The sequence below is a fragment of the Mus caroli genome, chromosome 13, assembly GCF_900094665.2.
Source record: "Mus caroli chromosome 13, CAROLI_EIJ_v1.1, whole genome shotgun sequence".
NCBI classification, from domain to species: Eukaryota; Metazoa; Chordata; class Mammalia; order Rodentia; family Muridae; genus Mus; species Mus caroli.
Window position 1 is genome coordinate 42491552 of NC_034582.1, and position 22085 is coordinate 42513636.

The following is a 22085-nucleotide window of genomic DNA, read 5'->3' on the forward strand; positions in this document are numbered from 1 at the left end:
AGGCCCTGTTTTAAGGAAGCTGGAGATGATGGAAAAGCATGCAAATACTGCATCCTTTTATGTAGAGAACTTGAGCCTTTAAGGATCTTGGTATCTACACTGAGGAACACAGGTGTTCCCACATGCAAATATGCGCTTACAACTCATTAAACTGATTTTTCAGTCCCTTAGTTGAAAAACACCACAATAAAAAGTATATATTTGTAGGTTTCCTTTCAAAGAATTTACTGTCACTGGGGGTGGGGAGACTGAGTAATTTGGCTTTAGGCTGCACGAGCCTGGTGTTTAATGTGTTTTGGAGAGTGATGTTCATCTTGACAGTATCATTTCAAAGGAAAGAAAGTGCTGTGTTAAACTGTTGCTTTTTTTTAAAGAGGTAGGACACACACACACACCCCGCCCCCAGCCCCTCAGTCACCTTCAGCTCTGGCTTTGTCTTCTGTTTTTATAAAGTTCGAATGATTTCTTGGGTGGGTTAACTTTACATGTGCACCACTTAGTAAACTTTAGAAACAGATCAAAAGCACTTGTAGTTTTGCAGCTCGGCCGTGACTCGGACCAAAAAGGGGCTTCAATGTGATTATTAAAAATGTACGGTTATGAACAACCATGAGAACAAGGCTAATGTGTGTTCAGTGTCAGATGGTTCCCCAAAGCTTAGTGGCCTCAAAGTTTGTCTCTAGTAATTCTTACCAAATTAGTAATTAGCCTGTTGAAAGACCAGAAAGTGTGCTTTCATGCTATGGGGCCTTTGCTGGGAAGAATACTGGCGGCTAGCTAGAAGAGCCACTTACTTAAATGTCCTTTGTACCTTCCAACCCAGAGGTACCAAAACCCTTTTTCTTTCATTCAAAAACATCTTTCATTTGCATCTGTTAGAGACCTGGGTATGGCCGTTGGATTGTAAGAGATAAAACTCTTTAGTCCCTTTACTCCCTCGGGTGTTCCACTCTTCCTTACCCGCTATGGCACGAGTAGGATGACGTAGGAAGTAAAAACCATGTGATGGTTATTGAGAGCAGAGTTCTAGGTGTAGCAGCCTGTTTTTATATTAGAGAAAAGGTCGCCTGTCTGAGTGACACCTCACTCCCGAGTGGTGGGGGGTTACAAGTGTGAGCCGCTATGCCCAACTTCCGGAAATAACTTAGGAGCCGATTTAAAACATTACACAAGTGGTGTCTGTGCCTTTAAAAAAAATCACATGGAACAGTGAGGTAGATGGCTCAGTGGGTAAAGGAACGTCCTGTCCTACCATGCCCAAAGAGCTCAGTTCCTGGGTCTCGCTCGCGCTGTGGAAGTAGAGGATCAGCTCCTACACAGTGCCCTCTGAGAAAGCATGGGCACGATCCCAGGACACAGTAGCTAAGTGTAACTTTTAAAATCCATATTAACAATAAAGAAAACCTGTGCCTTTTCACCCAACCCTTGACCTTCATCCAGCGCAAGCTGTTACCTTCAACAGCCTTCCGGAAGCAGTCAAAATATGCCTCTATATACATAGTTTTATAAATACGACTCATTTATACTATTCTGTAATCTTGCCTTTCCGTTGAATACATCTATTATTATTTTATAAATTTACCATATATTTTTGAAGAATATAAGCAATGCTCAACTATATGAGTGTATTTTATCTGTCTGCACAGCTACATTGAAGAATCTCGTCTATCTGACTTAGTATGTTAACTTTTTAAAAAAGAATGTGTACTTGTGCTGTGGTATACAAGGTTTCTACAGAATAGCATACGCTTTTATTTACAGTTGGATTGCACATCTTCCATGTGCTGTATGCAGATAAAACTATTGTTGAAGGAAAACCTTCTAAGGTCACATGTGTCGCGGCCCTTTAATCCTCTCAGTAAAGTCTGCCCTGTGGGAGGAGCAATCCTACAGTCCGGTTACTTACTCACTGTTCCTGGAAGCAGCCTTATCAGTTAATACGCTTTCAGTGACAAGGAATGGAATGTCTGAAAATAGCTTGAACAACCAGGACATCTTCCTACTATCATGTACGCGAAGCCCATGGGTAGGCTGTGATGATGGCTTTGACTGATCTAGCCACTCAAATTTTTAAATGGCTTAGCTTTTTCTGAGAGTCCCCAGATCCTTGTGCCTGTCCCAGTGCCTTAACTTCATATACCTGTGGACAAAAGGAGGCAGATGAATGGCATTGGGGACCAGGCCTTGTCCTAGAAGCCCTGTAGTAAGGTAAGGTCTCTCCTTGTCTTCCTGTTGGTTGGAGTCATATCCCACGCCAAACCTCCACTGAAGGAAGTCTGGGAAAGTACAGTTCTAGAGTATCCAGGCTGTCAAGGCAGACATGTTTTGATAAGATTCAAGGAGATTGAGACGAGGGAACTGGGAGGATTGACTAGCGTGGCCAGTTTTGTTTTTAGGTGGAGCTAAAATATCTGTCTCCTAGTATCTCTACTTTTGATCATATTTAAGCTCTGGAAGCCATCCTTGAAGAATAAGACTGGGGTCTTGCTTAGTATAGGGCTACTACTGCCTAGGACATGTCTCTTCCCCATACCAAACCAAACCAAACCAAGTTATCAGTCAAACGAAGAAAAGCCCCAGACATGATGCGTAATGATTGAAGTAGGAGCTTGCACCGTAGGCAGCATCTCAGTCTGCATGGGACCTATCTGACGGCAGTCTGTTAAGGGCGTACTACCTAATGGGAAGGTTGAAATCCTTGTTTTCCTGTGGCTCAGATTCCTTCCTGGTGTCCATGTTGGACTGTGGGCAGCAATTGCACTCGGTTCTAATTCATCAGAATCCAGAACTGCTCCTGCATTGATCATTTCTAGTTCCGTTGTTCCACTTTGGATGCCTGAAACAACTTGTGGATAGGAACACGTCACAACTTCTCCCGGGATTACAACTGATTAGAGCATGATAACAGATTGACATTAGCCTCAGAGGTTTAAGAAAGGAACATCATGAGTAAGGAAGTTGTAAAATACATCCATTCAGAGAAAGCAAGGCTCTTCTCTGGTGCTCTCATTTGTCTCCTTATAGGGCATAGTACATGAAGAAAAAAATGGAATATTTTATTGAGCAAGAAATGGGAAAACTAAGAGAGACATAAATACTTAAACAGGTGGCTGGCTGTCCATCTGCTAATCTTTCCTTTCCTCCTGTGTGCCACCTGGTTCTAGCCACTGTCACACAAATGGCTATCATTGTTGTGCTCTGTGAACATCTCTGTTTCAAGAGCTTGTGAGCCCTTCATATCTTGTTCACTGGTAAGACAGCAAACTACTTAAATCTGACCTTCTAGCTAAGCCATACTGGATGCTGTTTAATCCTGCAGCAAAATCCCCCACAGTATGAACTATATCTCCGAGCTCAGGAGCCATATTCTCATGTGTAGAGTAACTTTGTTCTCTTGCTTTGACCCTCTTCATGTCAACCTTTCTCCCAAGATGTTACCTAGTTTATCACTGAAGAAGTAAGATTTTTGCCCATTTTGATCACTCAAAGGCAAGTTGTAGTTTTTGGTTAAAGTCCATACCTTTCCTATTCTTAAAGGCAGCGGTGACCTGCTCTCTTGGTTCCTACCTTGAGAATGTGGCAGCGATGACCTTATGCTCTGGACAGTGGATAACAGGCTTGGACCCATCAGGAAGACTGTCAATCATGGAAATGGCCACTCCCTTGCTGCTATTATTGCCATACTTGTTGGTCTATTAAACAAACAAACAAACAAAACCAGATAAATGGAGAGGAGAGGGGAGAAACTTTAATGCTCGGATTGGAGAAAGCCCCTCACGGTCTCCTCCTTTATGTTTCAGAGGTTCACATGGACCCCCTCCGGACATGGTGTCCTGTTGCAGACTGCCAGACCGTGTGCCATATTTCAGCCGGAGACCCAGGCCAGCCAGTGTTGGTGGAGTGCCCTTCTTGCCACCTGAAATTCTGCTCATGTTGCAAGGATGCTTGGCACGAGGAGTCTTCCTGTAGAGACAGCCAGTCGGCGATGCCAGAGCATGGGTAAGGGAGGAGTTGTGTCTGGGGCTGTTCCCAGTGTTCTTTTCAAACCCAGCATAAGCTGCTGTGAGAAGAAATTAGATGACTTTTAGACTTTCACTGTAGAAATGCCTCGAGAAGAACGAGTAAGGTGGCCACAGGCACCAACCAGTACAGCATGTCTGAAAGGGATTCTAGCTCTTTATCCTAAGGGCACCTTCCAGATCATGGTGAGTCCATTCCCTTGGGGTGGAGAGGCACCAAGTTCTGTAGTTCCCGTATGTATGTATGTATGTATGTATGTATGTATGTATATGTACATGTGTGTGTGTGTATATATATATATATGTTTGCTAAGAAGCCAGTGTACACCAATGTACACTGGTGTAGCCCATTCTTCCTGTTTAGAAAATAAGACAGCTGTGATCTTATCCCATTAAATGGCCTGTTCATAGAGTATGCCGATCCCACAGAGTGCACAGACATATACACCGTCTTCTCAAATGCTTAGAAAACACAGGGAGATTCTCCCCTAATGCTTTATGCTATGAGAACTTGGCGCCAGGGCTGAGATCTCCATTACAGGTGGAGAAGCAATTCAACTGCCGGGTGCCGTCTTGTATGGAAGGTTTTTATGGTGGCAGCCAGGAGCAGAGCTGGAGACCTTCGTGTTGGGTCCCATACTTCGCTGGAGGCTATGGCTGTTCTGCACGAGCAAGAACAAAACAATCAGTGTTCCCCCGCCAGTTGGCTTACTCACCCGGAGCCCTCAGAGCATGCAGAACTGGTCTTCAGGAACAGTCACGCTGCCCGGCTATAGTGCTGTGCCTGGGTATCAGACGGAGCGCAGGAAAAAAAAAAAAGGACTCTGTTCCACACGCTGCCATGTGCCGTCCCCGTCAGATTTAAGGCAGGGCCTTCCATAGTGGTTAGCCCCGAGAGCTAGTTTAAGGGGCTCAGGAAAAGGGTGATCTGAGTTCTGATACTGTTCTTGGCATCCAAGCGGCCTCACGTAAGACATTCAGCCTCTTAAGAGCCTGCATCCCCACTGGGAAAAGGGCATTACATATTTTATTATATTGACTCTGTGTATGCATGTGTGTGGGTGTGTGTACATGTGTAGATAGACCTGTGCTGTAAGTCATCTCAGAGGACAACTTGTGAGAGTATTTTGTTGGTTTTGTTTTGCTTTGCTTTGCTTTGCTTTGTTTTTTTTCCTTTCTCTACATGGGTCCCAGGGTTTGAACTCAGATCAACAGGCTTGGCAGCAAGTCCCTTTACCTGCTGAGCCATCTCACCAGCCCAGAGGAGAATATTAAATCAGAAATGGTGTCTCTGCTATGTAAGGATATCCCCAGCACCTCATCTGACCTAGATTTGTCCACATTTTGTAAATGGGGATGCTTCTGTGTGCTGGGTGGTGACTTTGATACCCAGTCACTGGTGTGTAGTGGGGTACTCTGACTCCCTCCTACCCTGACTTGAACCACTTGGCTCTGTGTCCCTTTCTGCTGTGGTCACACACGGGCCTCTTCATCAACTTGGAGGAGGTCTTTCCAGTCATTGCTGGCATCTCTTTGAGTGTTGAATCTCTAGCTAAATCCCAGCCCTTACCCTTACTTAGTGATGCGGTCATTACCTAGACTGCATCTCATTTGGAACCTGAGCTGGCGTTTTCTCACAGTCTAGCTCCCTCTATGTACTTCTTATTTAGAAGCTGTGTGATTAGGGATGAAGTATTAATTTGGCAAAACACTAAAAGCAGCCAGCTGTAGAAAGTGTAATTATATAATTCATTAGGAGCCAAAATAAATAAATTCCTTCCTATTGGGCTTTCTGAACAACTAATAATCCATGTCTCCCACACCTTTGGAAATGAGTTAAACATGACAAACTGAGATATTTCCTAACTAGCCACCCAACAGCCCTGGCCATCTCACAGGTGACCCTGACTGAACACGTCTCATCTGTTTTGTCCTAGGGCCCTCTTTGGAACTGATGCAGACGCCCCCATCAAGCAGTGCCCGGTTTGCCGCATTTACATTGAGCGCAACGAAGGCTGCGCCCAGATGATGTGCAAGAACTGCAAGCACACATTTTGCTGGTACTGTCTGCAGAACCTGGACGTGAGTTCTCCGTGGAAGGGGCTTGTCATTACCTTTGCTGTGTCTGTGCCACTGTCTGAGCCAGCCGCGCAGTCCTTCCCTTTAGCATTGGGGCCTCTTACTATCCTGCAGAAGGAATTTGTTTTTGAGATTCCCTAAGCCCAACTTGTCCTTCCTAACCTCCCTGTCCTTCTTCTCCCCTCCCCGTTTCTCTGACCTCTGCTCCCTTCCTCCTCCCCTTTGTTTTTGGTGGTTTCATGGGCCTTGGACTCAATCATTGTGCGCGCTGGTCGAGCACCTTGCTGCTGAGTCACGGCCCATCCCCGTTGCTACTTCAGACACCATGAAACCTCTGTGTGTTGTCTTAGCTTTCAGACATATTTTTGTCTGAAATGTTTTGGGGACATTTTTGTGCTCTAGAGGAAATTATCTCTGTTGTGTAAATCGCTGTCTAAGTGTTTGTTTTATATTGTTGTCATAACAAATGGTCACAAACGTTCTGGCTTAAAACAGCAGAGAATTAGTTTCTATGTCTGTACCTTAGCAGCCTGATATATATAGTCAGTGATATATATATACACACACATATATATGGGTATATATATATATATATATATATGTGTGTGTGTGTATATATATATATATATATATATATATATATATATATATATATATANTATATATATATATATATATATATATATATATATATATATATATATCACTGGATCATGATCCTGACAGGGCTGGAATGCTGCTGTCTGCAGATGCTGGATGAGAATCCATGCCTTTGCTCCTCTATCTCATAGAGATGGGGTTGCTTGTGTAGCTAGGCTCATCACGTCTCTCTGATCTCCTCGTGGTCCTCATTCCTGCCGACCACAGGCAGGAAGCATTTCCTCTCGATAAAGAACCATGAAATGAGATGGGAGCCATTGCAACCACCAAGGACCCCCTCCCCCATGTCAAGGCCCTTCACATAGTGACATATGCAGACAGTTACTGGAGACTCCGCCACGTGCGTCTCCAAGGGGGCATTCTGTCTATTGCGATCAGAAAGGCTGTTCTGGTGGCTGGCGTGATGGGGAAGCCCTGCTGCCTTGCCACTTACTACTAGATCCTGACACCTGTCTGTTGCTTAGTCTCCTTCTCCACCCAAGAGTGTGTCTTCCCAAATTCTGCCAAGGTGAACAGTGATCTCAGCTATGGGACGGTGGGTAACAAGGGTGTCCCCCAGTCTCAATCTTTTAAAGTTTGAGGTGGCACAAGCTGTTTACGGATACTCCTGTCTGAAGCTATAATGTGTGTCCATATTGGTGTAAGACCTCAGTCACACTCGTCTTCGGTAGGGTTTCTATTGCTGTGATGGAACACCACAGACATTCGGAGAGGGAGGAAAGGGTTTATTCAGCTTACTCTCCCACATCATAGTCCATCATCAGGCGAAGTCAGGGCAGGAATTCAAGAGAGACAGGGATCTGGAGGCAGGAGCTGATGCAGAAGCCATGGAAGGGCGCTGCTTACTGACTGGCTTGCTCCTCGTGGCTTGCTCAGCCTGCTTTCTTATAGAATGTAGGACTGCCACCCCAACGGTGGCACCATCAAGGGCTGGTCCTTCCCATGACCAATCACTAATTAAGAAAATACCTGCACAGGCTTACCTACTGCCAGATTCTGTAGAGGCATTTTCTCAGGTGAGGGCATTGGCTTGTGGGGAAGATGCTTTTCCGTGGGGCAGTGTAACCTCGGGCTTTTCCACCTGCACCCCAGTTCCTGAATAAACACCTCAGGGGCTTTTTTATGTATGAATAAAGTAAGCTTGGGCTGGTAGCTTACCCAACCTATTTATTCTATTCTATGTCTGCCACACGGCTAGTTACCGCTCCTCAGTGTCATACATCAGACTTCCTCAGAGTCCAGGGCAAATCTTCCTACGCCTGACTAACTAACTCCCAGAGTTCCTATCTCTTCACTGGAGACCCCACCTTCTGCTTCCCACCTTTTGCTAGCAGGCCATCAATTTTTTTGTTGACAGGTGATGCTTCCACACAGCACACAAGAAAGTCTCTCTACAGGGCCGTGTTCTATGCCACATGGTATTGATGTGTTTGTAAGAAGGTTGAGAACCTGGGACAGAGAAAGGGGGATTTTTTTTTTCCAAAGCCCAAGCCTGAGACAGCCCCAAACAGAGACTGAGTGTGCTGGGCATTGTGTTTGCGCCTGGCTTCATGTTCAGCCATGCAGTGTCAGAGGCCATGATGGAGCCTCAGGGACTTGTCACCTTCAGTTGTCTTCTCTTTTCTGTGTACGCCTTTGCCATTCATTCTGTCTGTCGTGTGCTGTTCACAGGCAGAGCCAGTCTCTTCTCAAGCCGACCAGTCTTCCTCTCCCTGACTACTCTCCCTCTTCTTCACAAGCCAAGCTTCCACTGAACCCAGTTGCGTCTCGCTGTTGATATCCGCCTTCCTCCAGTTAGCACTGGGCACTCAAGTGACCATGTGGCCATATCCTGACCGTATACTTCCCAAGATGTCTCCCAAGATTTTGATGTCTTGGCCAGCTGCCATTTCTCCTAGCTCCTCTGACCTCACCTTCCTGGCTGTCCCTCAGTGTCCTTTCCAGGCTCCTCGTCTGTTCGTGTCTTCTCTGAACTAATCTGCTCCTCGGTTCACTTTTCTTCTACACAAGCTTATTCAGTTCTGTGATACTCGCCCCACCCCCATTTTATGTAAACTGATATTCAGGTCCCACCTTCGAAGACCAGGTATAAGTAATGATCTGCCTCTGGGTGTGTTGTTTGGATGTCAAGTTCAGCACGTCGGGGCTCGTCCATCTTTACCCACAAGTCCATCTCTGGGTTATTTCTCTTGACAAGACCACTGTCTTCTTTCTCCTCAGTAGTTTTCCTATAATTCCTGTTCCTGCTTCCTCATTTAGTGTATTACTCTCTTTCTACCTCGTGACTGGCTTCCCCTTCCCCTGTCAGTCGCTGGCATTGGTCACACCAGGCTTGCTCCTGGCTTATGGTTCTCCCATTCCATTGCACACCTCTGCCAGAGCTCACCGTCCCTTACCCGCCTGAGATGGCGGAGCAGGTCATTCCTTGTTCTTTTGCCCCTGTCAGGATTCCTAGAGGAAGTCACTGATAGCATCAGGCGAGCTGCACACTTGATGCTCGCCTCTCCACTCTACATTGTGTGATGACTGAAACTCCTCTCTTTGTTTTTCAGAATGACATATTCCTCAGGCACTATGACAAAGGGCCATGCAGGAATAAGCTCGGCCACTCGAGGGCATCGGTAATGTGGAACCGAACACAGGTAGGCTCCACCTTAAGGGAAGGCGAGATGCATTGGACTTGGGATGGCTTTCTTTGCTTTCCCATGCCTTCCTGGGAGGTTCTGGGAGGAGGAGGAGGAGGAGAGAGAGAACAATGGAGCTGTGGCCTGAAGTTAAGTCAAGAGCACAATTGTTAAGGGACAGAGGCACCAGAGAGCAGAACGTTAGGGTGACCAGCCAAAGAACATATCCCTGTTCTTTGCTCTTGCAAAACATGGGAGGAGTTTCCTACAAGCAGTTAGAGCATATTAACCATCAAAGCAGAGTCCTCCAATGCTGTGGGCTCCTGCAGGGCCTCAGATCCCTCTGTACATGCCATTGTGTGTTTATGTGGCAGGTTCAAAGAGAAGTGTGGTTTGTTTTTTAATAGTGTTTTGTGTTTATCAAAGGCTCTGCTTCCTTTGAAGAAACCAATGCTCACATCCTAACGATGATCATTATTAATGCCCCTGTGAGACTGTTGAGGAAGCCCCAATAGAGAACGAGCCAACAGCCGCAGCTCAGAGTTTGGAGTTTATGGTTCAGCTTGTGTTAACATTTGGTTTGCTCTCACCCTCGATGTAGTCCTTTGTAGTTTGTGTCCAGTGATATCATTGCTAAAAATGCCCGAGACAGTATCCTAGCCATTCACCTAACAGATTATCATAGCCTGGGTGACTGAAACAGCCGAGATGATTCATCCTCGTCCTGGCTGCTGGCAGTCTGAGGACCAGGTATCGGCGTGGGCAGGGTCTGAGAAGGGTCCTTGTGTTGGTTGCTTGTCTCAGGACTTAGAGAAGCAGGGGCATAATTTGGCTCATGGTTTGAAGGGATACAGTCTGTCCTGACCGCGAGGGCATGGTGGTGGTAGGAACTTGAGGTCGGGACTCCTCATGTCTCAGCAGAACAGGAATCAGGGAGAGAGGATAGGATAGCATTGGTCTGTCTTTCTTCTTTTTAAAATTTTGTTATTCAGTTAGTCCAATGCCCAGCTTATGGAACATCATTACGAGTCTTCCCTTCCCAGTTAGTCCTGCCTGGAAATGTTCCCCCTCCATGCAGAGGTGTGCCTCTTAGATGACTCTGAATCCAGACGAGTTGGCCATGAAGCATTCTTCCCAGTTCATAGATGACAGCTTTCTCACCGTGTTCTCCCATGCTAGAAAGCTAAGAATGGAGGCAAGCTCTTGGGCTTCCAAGTGTCACCAGGGTCTCACAGTGTCACCCGGGGCTCCCCTCTCCAAGTGCCATCGCACTGAGTATTAGGGTTTCAACATAGGCATGGCAGGGTGGGCACAGCATCCAGACCGTAGAGGCTGTTGTTACACTTGGGGGAACGTATATATCTCAGATGACATGCCTGCTGACATAGGGTTTTCTCTTCAATTTCCAGGTAGTGGGGATCCTTGTGGGATTAGGTGTCATTGCCTTGGTGACCTCACCCTTGCTGCTCCTGGCCTCTCCCTGTATAATCTGTTGTGTCTGCAAGTCCTGTCGTGGCAAGAAGAAAAAGCATGATCCACCCACAACCTAAAGTCACCTGCGCAGACATCCGGGTCACATGAGACAGCACATTGGTAAAAGCCCCACTTAGCAGCCTTGCCTCCTTCTCCTTGCCAAACTTTGGAAGTGCCTCTGCCCAGACTTTGAACCTACCTGAAAGCATTCGGTGTTGGAAAAGGCCACGCACCAGGGCATGAGTGTGCCTGTGTATCAAGAAGCAGCCCCACCGTCCAGACTATGTCTGTGGAGCAGGTTGGGAACTTTGCTTTAGCCTGGGAGACTCTAAAACATCACCATCTTACCCTCCGAAGGATCCCACCAGGCTGCTCATCTTCCATCCAAACCAAGGAGCCTGGGTGAATATTCACTGTAGTCATGGCGGTCTTGCCGCACTTGGCAGCATTGCAAACTGAGCAAACGTCTGTGTTGGTTCCACTGCCACAAGACACATGGCAGAGGCCCAGAGTCGGAGGGGAAGGATGATACTGCATAATAAGAAGCTCTGTGAGCAGTGGAGCCGGCTGCTTATCTCAGGAGCCGACACACAGACTGGCATGCCTATGCCGGCTACCGCGTGTGCACTTCTTAGCGTTTCCACAGTGACTTGGCAGAAACATAGCAGCTCTCTCCCCGTGTGATCTCATCTCCAGGCAGGAGAAACTGCCGTTCAGAGGGAGTTGTCCCTTCCCAGGAAGAGGTTGTAACTTGTAAGGCAACATGGCCTCATTCAGTGTCTGTTGTTTGGCAGATGTTATTCTTCTAAGGTAACTGGTTCACCACTCACAGTCAGCCCGCAGCTGTGGATGAAAGGGGAAAACTTCAGAGCTTTCCTTGTAGACAGCAGGGTCCTGGACTCTGTGGTCATATTCCCAACAGATTAGGAGTTGGACCAGACAGTGTGCATCAACAGTAGACACTGTAGTCCATTCACACATATAGAACCCATGTGACTCCACCTGGGCACGTGTGCAGATATTTAATGGTTAACACAAAATAAGATTATTTTAAAAGACCTTTTCCCTTTCTAGGACTAAAATGATATATTTATCAGCATACGAGGTTTTTTTTTTTTGGGGGGGTGGTTTTATTTACTTAGTACACATGTGAATTTTTGTTATAAGTTCCTAACTTACTCAAGAGGGTAGACTCAAAAGTCTTTTACAACAACCCCTAGTGTGGTTTTATGCCTCTGTAAAGTGATATTCAGGTTATTTACATACTTTCAGACACAATGTAGAGCAGCTCTTCACTCAGCCTAATTTAGTCTTGGTCTCCCAGGAGCTGTCCAGACAATCTGAGTACTTTCTGTGCTCTCAAGAATTTCGTGTGACAACAAGCGATCAGATGGAAACAGTTCAGGTGTCTTCAGTTGCTGGGATTTGTGTCACCTCAGTGTGACACATCCTGCCTGTTATACAGTTAATCAGCAAATAGGGTTTGAAAGGACAAACATATTTTTCCTCTAGCATTATACAGTTGCCATTAGCAAAGCAGCCCGGTGCTTCATTAAGAACTGTGTGTGTTCCATGTTAACAGAGACCTCTCCTGGAAGCTGGGGAGAGTATTCAGGGCCTGTTCTGTTTCCCCCGGTAACTAGGTGACTAGATTGTTAAACTGCTGCTATTTTATCAAAGACCTGTTATCATCAGCCTTGCCTCTGCAGTGCAATGTATCCCCAAGTGGAGATGTCTATATGCAAGGGATCACGTGTGCGGTGGAATGTATCCTAAGTGGGCATGTATGTATTCAGGGGATCACATGTGCAGTGGAATGTATCCTAAGTGGGCATGTATATATTCAGGGGATCACATGTGTACATTAGCATCTGATGTATGTACAGAACATTCCCTGGCCACGTGCTTTTTTTAGTCACAGTTTGTATAAAACATAGAACTCTAGAAAACTTCTGAATGGCAACCAGCCCAAATCCTTTCAATCATTTATTAGAAATTTTTCCATATAAAGTGGCTCCGTCTTCTGGTGAATGTCTTCAGTTACAGCAGGAAAAACAAACCTCTCTTTTGAAAGGGTATTTCATATTAGTCTGAATATAAATGACATCTGAGTGGCGGACCTGCACACATAGTCACCTGCCTCCCTTGAGGTGAGGGGCATTTGTCACAGCTCAGGGGATTACAGGAACTCAACTGAAATTGGATTTCTCTGCACGGATGTCAACAGTGACACCAAGCACCACCCTCAGTAAATTTTCCAGGCTTGCCTGGTTCTAAGTGGGGCCGATTTCATGTAACCTGAAATGCTGTTATCTCCGAAGTAAGAGCTGGTATGAGTGGATTTAGAGTAAAGACGGAGGCAAATGCCTGGGCGATTTCCCCAGCGAAACTGAGGGAAGTTGCCTTCTCAGAGATTTTTATAAAAGCATTAGTTTTAATTTTATTTTTCAGCTTGGGGGGGGGGTGTTTGTCAAACTGATTTTACATAACTGGATTTTTTTTTTAATGTTGCAAAGTGCCTGAATAATGGTGTCTTTTTCATCATATAGCAAAATGTGTGTGAGAGAGTGTGTCAGAATCTACTTTGGTAGATGGAACCCAAGTGTCTGTAGCTCTGGCTCATCGCAGGGCGCAATACCAGCCCAACCGACTTCGTTTACAAAGATACAAGGTGGTAACTGTGGCGGGAGAGGCCGGTGTCCTCATTTTGGGTAACTAGCCCCTGAAGGCTTTACTTACCTGTCCCTCAGCTTCCTCCTCCTGCTTCAGGAAGGGTTCCTATAACAAGCCTTTGGCTGTGACAAAGCCCACCAGGTTCACACCTGGGTGTAACAATCCACCTTCCAGAAATCTCACTGGATGCAAAGGTACAGCTTCCAGAGCCTGCCGCTGGGGTTCCCTTCTTAGAACAAGTTAGAGAAGAGAGGAAGAAAGCCATTATGAAAGCAAATGTTAGATAGCGTCTTAGCCACCCTGTTTGTTCACAGTGTGGGTATTTGTTCTGGACTTGAAATCTGTACTTTGAAAGTGGCCTTTGGAAAGCAAATAAGTCAGCTTGGATTTTCTCGTTGTCTGCAGCACAAAATAATCTTCCCCATCCAAGTGGAAAATTCTCATTGATTTTTTTTTTTTTTTGGATGTACAAAACTGTTTCTTGGAACGCCAAATTTCCTCTTTGAAATGACTCAATAACTAAGTGTGTGCTGCTTTCGCCTCCTGCACCCACTGCTCCTGAACAACCTATCTCTCTTTCGGTGAATAGATGCCTTTGTGGATGTGAGCATCTGGCTGTGAGACCACAGGAATGCCTTAGAGGAATGACATTTTGTAAAGCTGTCTGAATTGATATCTACAGGCTATCACACCTCCTGTTGGTTCACCATCCAGGACGTTTTGTTGTGTGCTTGCTTAAATTTACTGTCGCATTATATAGATTTCCAAGTCTTTGGGAAGAAAATTAACTGTTTTAGTCTCTTTAGCCCCAATAAATGTGAGCAGGAAACCAAACGTGTTAGCCTTTGTTCTGTACAGAGTTCGGTTTTAGTCTCCAAGAAACAACTAAATCACTCTGAAACCCCAGGCTCGGGATTTACAAATACAACCCAAATTTACGTGTTGGTAGTGATTCTTGGTATTAAATTTCTTGAAGAAACAGGAGAAGCGCAATGCTCAGTGCAGACTTCATCCTTCTGTGTGGGGTGGTCCACATCAGCATCACACAGGGGTTGACCATCACCCAGAGGCGTGATCAGCAGTGACATATCTTTGGCCATTCTAAACAACCACACCCCAAAAACACAGCTTTGTGTCAAAGGAGAGCTCAGGAGAAATGAGGCATAGACTGAGCGCTAAGATCAGTCCTAACCTTTGTAAAATCTCTTAGAAGGCTACATTTGCTTGTTATGAGTTTTAAAGAAACAAATTCCAGGAGAGCAGTATCTTCTGGCCATTGCCTTGTCATTAGTATTCAAGGCAGGACTCCCCTGCGGCCGAGGGCCAGAACTTGGGCAACAGCTGGGTCTTGTGTCTCTGCGGGTCTGAAGACTCGCTTTCTTGTACTGGTGTTGCCGTTTTGCTAAGTGTTATATTCCCCTTACAGTAACACCCTGACATTTGCAATCAACTGACTATTTAAAATTCATTTTGTAATTCACTTTGGGGTGTGGGGGAGCAGAGAGACCATGTAAAACATTTGGGGTTATAGTTTCTTAATTTTTTTAATCATCTCCTAGAATGTCAGCATTATTGAATTTCCAAAGTGTGCTTGCTGTTTGCTAAGCTTCCATTTGCATTTCCAAAGAAACACTGAATGAACTGTTTCATACGGCACCAAGTTTAATCAGTGCCCTAACCAGCAAACGTGTTGCAATGTAAATTATGCACCCAGTGAATCTACAGAAGAATTATAATTAGGTTTTTCTGCAATTCAGTTATCTTCTCTTGCTAGATAGTAAATCCATTTTATCGTTAGGTCCAACTCTAGATTATGAGAAAGAAATGGTGTTTCTTATAATCATTATAACTTTGAGGAATTAATTTTTTTTATATTTTTACATAAAGGAAAGAACTTTGAGAACCTTCCCATGAGATGATCCATATTCCATTTCTAGAACAAGCAGTGGGCTATTGTTCTTGTGGACTCAAAGCTCAGACATTGAATGGCAACCAGAAAAAGAGCACAAGCTCTCCTGAAAGGATTCCAGTGCACTCTCCATGCCCGACTGCCAAATCTATGAGTCTAAGAAGAGACACACACTCTTAATTAACTGTATCAATGGAGGTGTAGGTTTTATCTATGTACTTATATATGTGCATATGTATATATGTGTATGTATATATATATGTGCTTACATATGTACTTTATATATTACACATGTACATGACCTTGTTATTTCTGTACTAAAGCCCCCTCCATCACCTGGCCTTCTCCAGATGAGCCTCAGGGATGAGGGAATGAGGGGTGGGCTTGATCTCACAGATACCATCAACTCTGGGAGTGTTGTCACACATGGAATTTTTTACTATAACTATATAACTATAACTATATAACTATATAACTATATATATATATATATAACTATATATATATATATATATATCCAGCCCACCCCTCATCCCGTCATTGGAACCAATCCCCAACAGTGGTTCTCAATTTTAAGAGTGCCATATTGATCCTCAGTTTTGCTCTTGTCCCCCAGACTGTAACCAGGTTTATTGCAATAGAATTCTGCACATTGGTTATCAATTTTAGTACCTTAATATCGACCCGAAACATTCACAACCATGCATCAGGAGAAGCAAGAACTATCCCTCATCTCCTCTGTGCACGGCAGCTTTGTCTCTCCTGAGTTGACACAGCCAGAGTTGATAAGCTGTGCTCACTAAGGTCTGTGAGCAGTCACAGACTGTTTCACATTCATCCTGAGCGAACGTTGGACTGACTTAAATTCAAACACAGCATATCGTAAAGAAACGTCTTCCCCCAAAAGTCACAACTTAAAACATAGCATTTCATGGAATTTACTACCAAATGCCATGAAAACCACCTTCACCCAAGCGCGCTCTCTCTCTCTCTCTCTCTCTCTCTCTCTCTCTCTCTCTCTCTCTCTCTCTCTCTCTCTCTCTCTCCACCTGGTGAGCCAACTGATGGCTTTGGGCATGATGGTGGTTCTCTTGTGTGGACAGCACACAGATGAGTTCCTTCAAACAAACCCACCGGATAGTCTTCCTAGCCTCCCAAAGCACACCAGCAGCTTCACTCCGGCTGCCTGGGCAGTCTCTCTCCCTGACCTCTGGAAAGGCAGCTTTGGGATGAGCTCGTTCCGATTAGTCTCTTAACAGTCATGGCTGCAGGCCTGTCATGGTGAAATTCTTTGTTTCTCCTTCCCTTCTGCCCTGTTTTCCCACCATTATCTTAAGGGCAGTCTGGTTGGTTCCAGCTATTCCTTCCACCCAGAGAAACAAGAACAATGCCTCCCCAAGAACCACAAAACTGCTCTGTGCCCCCCCACCACTTTGTAGTTGTATAATTTTGTATTTGTATAATTAAAGTCAGACCAGGCACTTGATGAAGAAGCTAAGTCCATCTTCTAGCTCTGTGTTGGCTGGCATGATTCAAGGCTATGTATCTTCTTTTAGTGATTGGAGTGCATGGGGGGGGGGCTGACATGAATACTATCACATACATTCAAATAAATATTAGGTTTCCTTGAGGTGAATTATAAAACTGATTATTGATTAGCTTGAATTTACCTTTTGAACCCAAGCCAATTTGTTTAAGAGCAAACAAACTTTTAAAGTCCACCCAGAGGCCCTAGCCAGCATCAGTGTGGCTTGTTCGGAGTTCCAGCCTGGAGTTGGGACTTTGACACACCAGGGACATGTGAATGGATCCTGGGATCCTGGAAGAGGGCTGGGAAATACGGTGTCACAATATGTTTGTCTTCTCTGCCCTCTGCCAACCCCAGGAGGTGTAGGATGAGGACAGATGACCCTACCTGCAATCAGAAGGCTTCAGGTCCAGCTTGGCTCTACTCCTAACTGCTGCTGTGATGTGGGAGTAACTGTTCATTATACAGTGTCATTAGGTCAGGTCAGGAGGATTGGCTGAAATCCTCAATGTCAGGGTGCTTCCAAGTCAGTGGTTCTCAACCTGTGGATCGTGCAGGGGTCACCTAAGACCATCTGCGTATCAGATATTTACATTCTGAATCATAACAGTAGCAAAACTACCGTTTTGAAGTAGTAGCAAAATTAATTTTATGGTTGGGGGTCATCAGAACATGAGGAACTGAAGTCAGGGGTAGCAGAGTTAGGAAGGCTGAGAAGCACTCTTCTAATTGGAGTTGGTTAGAGAGGTAGGGAAGGGCGAGAGCCACAAGGCATATGCTCACGTTGCTTTATGGTGGAGAATGTTGAACCAGTGTTGTGTAACAGTTTCCTCTGAGATTAAAACTTTCCATTCTGCAGTGAGGCTCCTTAAGCAGGAAGTCATATACATTACATAGCTGTGGATGAGGGCAGGCAGATGAATGGTATTGGGGACCAGGTCTTGTCCTAGAAGCCCTGTGTTAGGTCTCTCTTCCCATTGGTTGGAATCACATCTCATTCCAAGCCTTCACTGCAAGAAGTCAAGGAAAGTACAGCCCAAGACTATCCAGACTGTCCCGGCAGACATGTTTTGATAAGATTCAAGGGGACTGAGAGAGGCAAGTGGGAGAATTGGCTAGAGTGGCCAGTTTTGTTTTGTGGTAGAGCTAAATCTGTCTCCTAATATTTCTACTTTTGGTCATATTTAAGCTCCAAAAGCCATCCTTGAAGAATAAGACTGGGGCATAGCTCAGTACAGGGCTACTGCCCAGGATATGTCTCCAAGCTGTGAAACTGAGAAAAGGCCCAGACACCACTTCTAACGAAGGAAGAGCGAATGTGGATCACATGATAACATCTCAGCCACCAATGGGACATATGTATACTACTGTGCCAGAAGGAGCCATGTGGGCTGCTGGCAGAGCATTATCACCAATGTTCCTGCTTGGCTATGAATCTTGAATGTTCAAATACCAACATGCCAGACAAGACATGCCTGTTTGTACAATGTCTTGGCTCGGCTATTGTGGGTAAGACCAGCAGCCTTCCAGTCAGATTTAAAACTGTCTCCACAAGATGGAGTTTGTGGTTGGTTCTGTAAGCCAGGACAAAAACCTGTGGCTTGGGAGTGGCATAGGTCCCAATGGGGAAGCAGCTCCTATCGTTTTAACCCATGGGTGTAATGCATCTGCCAAACTGTCCTCTAGGTGTTTGTGTTGACACTCATAGGCCATATAGATCACTGTTGTCAGCCTCAACTCATAACCCCTGGTGAAGCTCCCAAACAAGGAATGGTTTCTTCACCATAGGTATGTCTATAGTCACTGCCTCCAAGGCTTAGGGATCATTGTGGATGAGGAGACCGAAAAAAGGTAAGAGGTGGAGTGTTTCATAACAATTTCCTCCAAGACTGAAGCCTTCCACCCTGCAGGGAAGCTCTGTAAGCAGGAAGGTAGACAACTCAAAGGTGCTACAGGAAGTCCCTGAACCTGACCAGGTTCACTAGGCTCCTCCCTGCCAAAGGAAAGCAATAAAAGCTGAGAACCCAACAAAAACTGAGAGTCCTGAGAATAGCAGAAGAGGACTGTGAAGGAGACTGAGTTTAGACCAGCTTCCTCAAAGATGCAGAAACCAGCTGAGCTGCCTGGAAGAGGTTTAGAGCAGCCAAGGCATCCAGAAAGGCCACTCTCCATTCTGCTGAGCCATCTGCAGGCTGTGCAGTATGTTACAAGTTCCCAGCTTTGTGAGCTCTCGCCCTTGCTGGGGTGGGCTTTGGTGATGCAGTTGTCTTTGAGTCATTTCTGCTCCTGTAAGTGACCCCTCAACCATATTCCTGTAAGAATCTCCAGTAAAACTCCACCAAGTTGGACTTTGATGGTATCCATACGTTGGTCAATTGGGGGTTCCCTATCTGGGGTGAGTAAACGTGTTATCTTCCCAGGAAAAGTTTTGTCACACAACAGCCAGGCATGGTCTTAAGAGGAGTCACCCAGATGATGTTGACTGTTGTTAGTTCTGAAACACATTTAATGCTTCTGTTTGCAAGCAGATAGAACTTCCTCTGTACATGCCGTGTCTTCATAGTTTAAAAAGAAAAGTTTTCATAAATATTTACCAAATATAGTAATGTTCTATTCAGTTGCAACATGACAGATAGGTTAAAAGAAAAATACATGATTTGAGTCATCCTAATGATTTGGGGCTTGGGGGGTGGTGGTGATACAGGGTCTCTGTTGTGTAGCCCAAGCTCTCCTAAAATTTTCTTAGTGACCAAAAATGACCTTGAACTTCTGATCTTCCAAGTGCTAGAAGGCGTTACAAGTTGTTTACCAACATGCTGTGCTGGGGATTGAACCCAGGGCTTCATGCATGTCAGGCAAGCAACTATGATACATTTCCAGTGCCCTCAAACCAATGATTTTTGCTGGGGGAAATTATATATATATTTTTTTTAAAAAAGCAAGCAAGCAAGCAGCAGCTGCAGCAACAACAACAAATACCCCCCAAAACTAAACCAAAACAAAAATATAAACAAAAAAACCCCCACTTGCCTTTATATGGTAACTTTCATTATGTTTGGTTTTGTTTGGAATTGCTGTGCCTTCCATCAGGTTTTTGTCATTGTTATTTGTATGAAGACAGGGTCTCCTGTAGCCCAGGTTGACCCCTAAGCTCACAATATTCTTCCTGCTTTAGCTTCTTGTGTGTTGGGATCATGGGCCCGCAGTGCTACGCTGAGTTTAAATGGTGCCGGAGCCTGAACTGGCTTTCTGAGTGCCAGACAAGGATTTTTCCAAGGTAAGACACATCCCCAGCCCTCCACCGTGCCTTTAAAACATTTTCTTTGACTCTTCATAGCATTTCAGAAAGTAGTGATCAACATGGCCAACATTACAGATTGAAGATGAGGCTTTTGGGGTAAGTGGTGTAGCCCAGGGGCATCCCATCGGTGAGTGGAGAACCTAAAACCTCAGTTCATGTTATGCATGAACCGCCCTGTGGCCTCTCATTATTATTTAAGTTTTAAGTTTTCTAGCTGGAGTAGAAGACAGGGAGAGAGTCAGCGGGACAGGCACATCTACTCAGACACAAAGAAATTTCTGTTCAGGCTCAAATAAAATAATTTCACCTTCGAAAGCAGAACACAAAATTACTCTGGCTTTCAAAACCAGTAAATTAAGAAAAAAAAGTCAATTAAACCCTCAAAATGCTTTCAAAAACATTTTAGGTTTCGAACGAAAAATGTACCTCTTATTCCTTACAGTGTTTGAAAGCATAATAAGCTGTTCTTGCCAATGATGGTTGCCATGTGTGGGAAAACATCTCTATTTAGACGTCTAAATATCAGAGTAATTTTGAGAGCACTCATACTAAACTCCATTCCTAGAATTTCCAGCCGGCGCCACAAACATGTAATAACCAAGGGCGCCTAAAATTTGGAGGAAATGCTTCAGAGTTAATCTCTGTTACCCATGTTGATGAAAACAGAAGTATCAACTGCATCAATAAAAATGATGGAGAGATCATCAAATGGGGAGATGGTTGTGCTTTTCTGCCATATTTCACTTAGAATCCATAGAGTAATTCTTAGACATTGTCACACAAATGTCCTCTCCTGGTATAAGAATTTCAACTCACTGCCAAGGACCAGCCTTGTCTTGGGGAGGGGGTCTAATGAAGTGGTGTTTGAATGGGGTGAAGGTATGACTCAAAGTCAAACCGTGGGTAGAAGCTGAAGGCCTGGGTTCTGCTCGAGATAGCTCATTAGATAGCTTTCTCTTGAGACAGCTCTCTCTTGCAATTCCAAAGACTCCCTGGATAGCTCATCTCTTGCAAGTCAAAAGCTCAGTCTTTTATTTACAGATCAATCCTATCATTACCCCAGGTTCCCTTTGGATTAACTTGAAGAATTAGCATTCCATGACTCCAACCCCTTGATTCTCAGAGACATCAAGCATGTGATGGTTTGTATATGCTTGGCCCAGGGATTAGCACTGTTGGAGCAGGTGTATCACTGTGGGCATGGGCTTTCAGACCCTCATCCTAGCTGCCTGGGAGCCAGTCTTCCACTAGCAGCCTTCAGGTGAAGATGTAGAACTCGCAGCTCCTCCTGCACCATGCCTGCCTGGATGTTTCCATGTTCCCACCCTGATGATAATGGACTGAACCTCTGAACCTGTAAGCCAGCCTCAATTAAATGTTGTCTTGCCTTGGTCATGGTGGCTGTTCATGGCAGTGAACAGCCTAACTAAAAACAAAGCACTTTTTTTTTCTCAAACATTGCAAATGAATTCAGAGACCTGCCTACCTTTGTAAGCACAGATAATAAGCTAGCTGGGTGGAATCTTGCTCTGAGATTACCATTCCTACCATGCCTGAGCCTAACCTAGCTCTGTTCTCCAGACTGACCTTGAACTCAGGAATCTGCCTGCCTTTATAACTCACCTCTAGAGAGAACAGATGACCTGGAAGTGTTGTTCAAAATCACCTTTGAGGGCCAGACATATATTTGACAGTTTAAATAAATATTTATTTCATTTTAAATACTACTGGTTTGTTTGCTTAGTTGGTTTTCTTCCTTCCTTCCTTCCTTCCTTCCTTCCTTCCTTCCTTCCTTCCTTCCTTCCTTCCTTCCTTCCTT

At 44.9% G+C, this 22085-nt stretch overlaps 1 protein-coding gene across 3 annotated transcripts in view; it reads left to right on the forward strand.

Moving 5' to 3' along the window:
* The window catches only part of Rnf144b (ring finger protein 144B), a 129391-nt gene extending 115029 nt beyond the window's left edge, over positions 1 to 14362 (forward strand). For all 3 annotated transcript variants that reach the window (XM_029468249.1, XM_021180309.2, XM_021180310.2), the window contains exons 5-8: positions 3801 to 3999; positions 5957 to 6101; positions 9311 to 9400; positions 10792 to 14362. In XM_029468249.1, coding sequence (XP_029324109.1) covers positions 3801 to 3999; positions 5957 to 6101; positions 9311 to 9400; positions 10792 to 10932 — 575 coding nt within the window. In that variant the 3' untranslated portion in view covers positions 10933 to 14362. The remainder of the gene's footprint in view (positions 1 to 3800; positions 4000 to 5956; positions 6102 to 9310; positions 9401 to 10791) is intronic.
* Positions 14363 to 22085: the final 7723 nt, after the last annotated feature.